Source organism: Megalops cyprinoides, chromosome 25 (genome assembly GCF_013368585.1).
Source record: "Megalops cyprinoides isolate fMegCyp1 chromosome 25, fMegCyp1.pri, whole genome shotgun sequence".
Classification (NCBI taxonomy): Eukaryota; Metazoa; Chordata; class Actinopteri; order Elopiformes; family Megalopidae; genus Megalops; species Megalops cyprinoides.
Window position 1 is genome coordinate 20,013,755 of NC_050607.1, and position 5,103 is coordinate 20,018,857.

General features: G+C 39.8%; 1 protein-coding gene across 1 annotated transcript; it reads left to right on the forward strand.

Annotated features, from left to right (window-relative positions):
* Positions 1 to 3,529: 3,529 nt before the first annotated feature.
* Positions 3,530 to 3,997, forward strand: LOC118771743 (nanos homolog 2-like). The gene has a single exon (XM_036519749.1). The coding sequence runs from the start codon at positions 3,530 to 3,532 to the stop codon at positions 3,995 to 3,997; it is 468 nt and encodes a 155-aa protein (XP_036375642.1).
* Positions 3,998 to 5,103: the final 1,106 nt, after the last annotated feature.

The following is a 5,103-nucleotide window of genomic DNA, read 5'->3' on the forward strand; positions in this document are numbered from 1 at the left end:
TACAGATGAATGACGGTTTTCAATGCAGTGCCGTCTGAGGGATCAGAGATCACAGTTATTCAGCTTAGGCTTGCGCCCTTGCCCTTTAAGCACTGAAATTCCTTTAGATCCCTTGAATCTTTTAATTATGTTATGCACCGTAGAGGGTGAAATATCCAAATCCCCTCCCATCTTTCTTTGAGGAACATTGTTTTTAAACCTTTCAATAATTTTCTCACACATTTGTTGGCAAACTCGCGATCCTCGGCCCATCTTTGCTCCTAAAGGACTAGGCCTTTCCTGGATGCTGCTTTTGTACCAAATCATGATTGCAATCACCTGTTAACATCACCTGTTTCAAATAACATCATTATTTAATTATTTTACCTCATTACTAGCCCTAAATTGCCCCTGTCCCAACTTTTTTCGGAATGTGTTGCAGACCTGAATGGCAGGAATGGGTGTATATTTACAAATGAAATGAAGTTGACCGGACAAAACATGAAATATCTTGTGTTCATACTGTCTGCAATGAAATACAAGTCAAAGTAAATTTAGAAATCACTGCTTTCTTTTTTATTTGCATTTTCCATACCATCCCAATTTTTTCCAAGTTGGGTTTGTAGTAGCAACTCACACAAGTTGAACAATGCCATCGTTCACTGTCAGACTGTGAACAATTAAAGTAATAAAAATAACTGTTTTATTTTGTTGAGTTTTGACAACAAGTATATAAAAAACTTCATTCAAACATTCATTCAGTTACTCACAGAGTGGCTGATGGGATATGAAGTGCACAACATATTGCAAACCTCTAGGTCAGAACTTCAGCTCCCACTAGCAGTTCTGAAACAGTACACAACATTTTGTCATTTTCTGGTGTTGCCTCAAATGGACTTGTTATATATAAGATGACATCAGTACCTCATGGATAAGACCATTTCTTAAAAGTAACTCCTGAAGAGTTTCCTGAAGAAGAGGAGGGTGTTACATGACTTTACCTGACCAGTCAGTTGTGGTTCTACACTTACATGAAAATAAATTAACCCATAAAAAGATATTTAGCAGCAGATTCTCTTTAAATGATAAATATATTTCACAAAAGCATTTACATTTAAACAAAGTATAGGCTCGACATTGGTCACATATTTCCATGCAATGTCTTCTTTTGTCATGAGCTGTTGAAACAGACTGCCCAATGTTTTAATTATCTTATTTCCAAATCCATTTCAGAAAAATATGTTTTGTCACCATTGAGGCTTCAGCAAGGTGAGATACCATAATGGTTTTACACCTTTTTAAAGCTGCAGATCATGTTTTACGTTTAAAACAAGTGAGAGAGATCTTTGGTCCACATGTTTCAGCTGATGCCTGCTGGTGTTTCTAAAGAGTGTTGGGGGCACTACGATGTGTGGTGACATTGTGACTTTGTGGTTTTAAATCTTCTGTACATGCATTTTGTGGTGCTATCCATTTATGCATGTAGAGTCATGGTCTTTAGCCCTTAACCCTGCCCTGTGTTCTAACAGAGAAACAGAAACCAGTACATCCATTAAGCAAATGGAATAACTATACATTCCCATGCACCCATGTGGTTACAAATTGACATAAGCAATTACACAAAATTATGTTTCAATCTGTGTTTCTCAAAATAAAGTGATCTACATTAACGGTGCTGACCACTGCATTAAAATGACACATTTAAATACGGCGTTGATCCGTGGCCTCTTGGTTTTACCTGTTCTGTACATGCAATGGCGTGATGGCGCACCTTTGGTTACCTGCTATATGGTGGTGTCTATACTGATCTTCTACTCCCTGCAAGCAGGGGTATATTTAGGTACGATTCTCAAGTTCTGTCTACAAAAACGATTATATTCTTCTGAATATACGTCACGTAGCAAGTTTTAGTGGCCTATTTAATGCATTTAGCTAGCTAGCATTAGTATTTAATGCAGCTAGCTAGGTAACTTGGACATCAGCGGTCCTGAAGTTCCCTTCAACCCGCTAGGTAGCCAACTGCTTGCCTTGATAACAGCACACAGCTAATATTAAAAACTTGTCTCGTTTTATTTAGCGTTAATTTTAAAAAGCAGTGGTGACAATGCAATATTTTACTTAGGTTAGATGAGCGCGTTGTTGGTAAACTCACGCAACTATAAGCTCTGTTTGAACTAATCCTGACGTGACTTTGTCAGTGTCAAAGTAAAGAATTACATACGAACGTGTGCCATTGAAAACCGCTGTGCAACATGCCTTAACAGTGAAAGTATTCACGAAATTAGGCCGATCTTGTTATTGAAATAAACGTTAATTTCTCCGTCCTCCCAATTTAACCATTTCATCAGATGATAGGCACACAGAGAGGGCCGGCAAAGAGATAGACAGAGCCGGTAAAAACTTTATGGATTTTTTTACGGTCCACCGGGATTTGTCCCGGTATGCCCGATGGCCAGTACACTACTGCCTGCAAGGACCACGACATGGCTACTGTGTATGCAGAGGTCGCAAGGGCAACCTGAGGACACAAATTTTGGGCTGTCCAAAAAAAAGAGAGAAGCCAGACAGAGATCGATGGAGACAGAGTGGATACAATGTTCCCGTTACTCAGTCTCGACATCGTGGATGTCTGAAATGCACCCCATAGACATTTTGCTTGACAGCACCCTCATATGTGATGACCTTTAAACAGTTTAAACCTTTAAACTGTAGTTTGACTTTTACTGCTGCAGTTCCTTCATGCTTGCAGTTGGCCCTGTTTTTGGTGTCATTAATTTTCACTTGTCACTACTGTTCTAACAACATGATGTTAATAGGATGGGGAAATTAAATGTCTGCTTCTTCGTCAATCATGAAAAAATGCTGAAAATTGTGTTCTTTGGCTGCTGTGTTATTTGCTTGCAGTGATTTACTGTTTGTTGAATATTACACATCATTGCAGTGAAGATGTAAGAAAAGGAAAACGTTCACTATTGAAAATAAAGTGGAAATACTAAAGCGATCGGAAAGAGGTGAAACACCATTGGTCATTGGAAAAGCGTTAGGCTACAGTCGATCAACGATCGGAACAATTATTATCATTATGTTTAAGATGTTTTAGTGTATTTGGAAGTGTTTGTTAAGTATTTTATATGCATAGAAAAGTAAAATATATACTATATACTATAAGACAAACATTTGACTAATTGACGTTAAATAAGAACCTATATGTACCTGTTCCGACTTACCTACGGATTTCGTTCGTAACAAGGGGAATGCCTGTATTACAACAAATGATTTTCTTTTTTCCTAACACAGTCATATTTTTAGTTGCTCAAATACATTTAACAATATAGACTCAGACTTTGTAAACTGGTACTATGACGTAAATGGCAATGTGTGTTTTACTGGCATTAATTTGGCCATTAAAGAGGGTTAGAGAGGGACAATTAAACTTGTAAACACGCCAATCATCCCACTGAACTGATACATTTTACATGTACATTTATACCATAACCTGGTATAAATAGTCACAATGGGTAGGAAGGGGTACAACTGAAACAAGCCAAACATGCAGAGCGGGTCCGGTAAAGAGGAGAACGCCCTTAGCCGTAGTCGGCACTTCGACATGTGGCGCGACTACATGCAGCTGGCGCCTCTGATGGAGCAACTGTGCAGCCTGAGCAGTTGGGCAGACCCCGGCGGTCCTGAGCGTCACCAGCCAGGCCAGCAGAGGCAGCAGCAGCCGTATCAGAGGCAGCAGCAGCGCGCCTCCGGGTCTCTCAGCCCGAGCTCCTCCAGCAGCAGCACCTCGGACACGGGCGGCCGGGCGGCGGAGGACAGCGGCTGCGCCTTCTGCGCGCAAAACGGCGAGACACCGGAGGTGTGCCGCTCCCACCGGCTAAAGACCAAGTTCGGCAAGGTCGTCTGCCCCATCCTGAGGAAGTACGTGTGCCCGATCTGCGGGGCCACCGGCGACCAGGCTCACACGCGTCACTACTGCCCAGCGCGCAGCGCGTCAGAACGCAAGCTGCTCTGAGAGAACGCACGCGAACCAGCAAAAGTAATGTAAATACATATATGCTGTACATAGTTTTTAAAAATGAATACACAAAATGTCAATGTAAATAGTTTGAATACAGTCTTGAAAATTTGGCACGCAAAAATATCTATGCTGTTGAGGAACATTGCTTTCCAAATTAATGACACCATTGTTAAGTCTGTTAAAAATAAAAAAATAACATGTTTTGAACTGTGAAAATTGTTTGGTTTGTTTGTTTTCACACTAAGAAGCCCTGAATATATAAATATAACTCATAAATATAAAAATTAAATTCCCAAATATATAAATGTAACTCTGAATATATAAATATAATTCCTGAATATATAAATATTACTCCTAAATACATAAAGGTAACTCTGGATATACAAAAGTTAGTTTATATCACAAGACAGTCGATTTTCTTTTTTGAGTAATTTCTTTTTTTTTTCTTCATAGGTACATCTTTACAGTACAATCAAGGATAATCAAACAAAAACGTTAAATAATTTAAATTTGGCAATAATTTTAACTTCCTTCCTTATTTTCTTGGTATTAGGACCTTTCAAGTAGGGGAGCCAAATTTCACAGGGAATTGGTGAAGAGATGGCCCAAAGAGCTAGAGAAATAGTAAATAATCTCTTAACCAGCGAAGCTTTCATAGAAACCCTTGCTGCAGCATGCCACAGGAGCGGCAGGAGATCTTTCTCTTTTGGCTCAATGGCAAGTTCCAGTGCACACCAAACTACGGAGGAAGAGGTCTGCACGCTATTTCGCCGAGGCTCTCAACCAGGCAAACGTTTCTCTGCTCCTGTTTACAACCTGAGGCACTTCTCCACGCAAAGAGTACAGGTGAGATAAACATTTTGGTATACAGGATGTTATTATAAAAGCTAGGTGTAGGGATGTCGTCATATAAAATTTTGGTAGGCTAAGATCGGTGGTTCTCCTTGGTAATCCCAAAGGAGGGGAAGGACAAATGTGAGTGTGCCTCATATAGACCTATATCAGTTCTTAATGTTGATTATAATTGTACACTTCTATAATGGCAAGGAGGATGGAAACTCTGCTGCCAGAGCTCATATCCCATGATCAAACAGGCTTTA

Coding starts and splice junctions, on each gene's coding strand:
- LOC118771743 (XM_036519749.1), top strand. CDS start 3,530: ATGCAGAGCGGGTCCGGTAAAGAGGAGAACGCCCTTAGCCGTAGTCGG.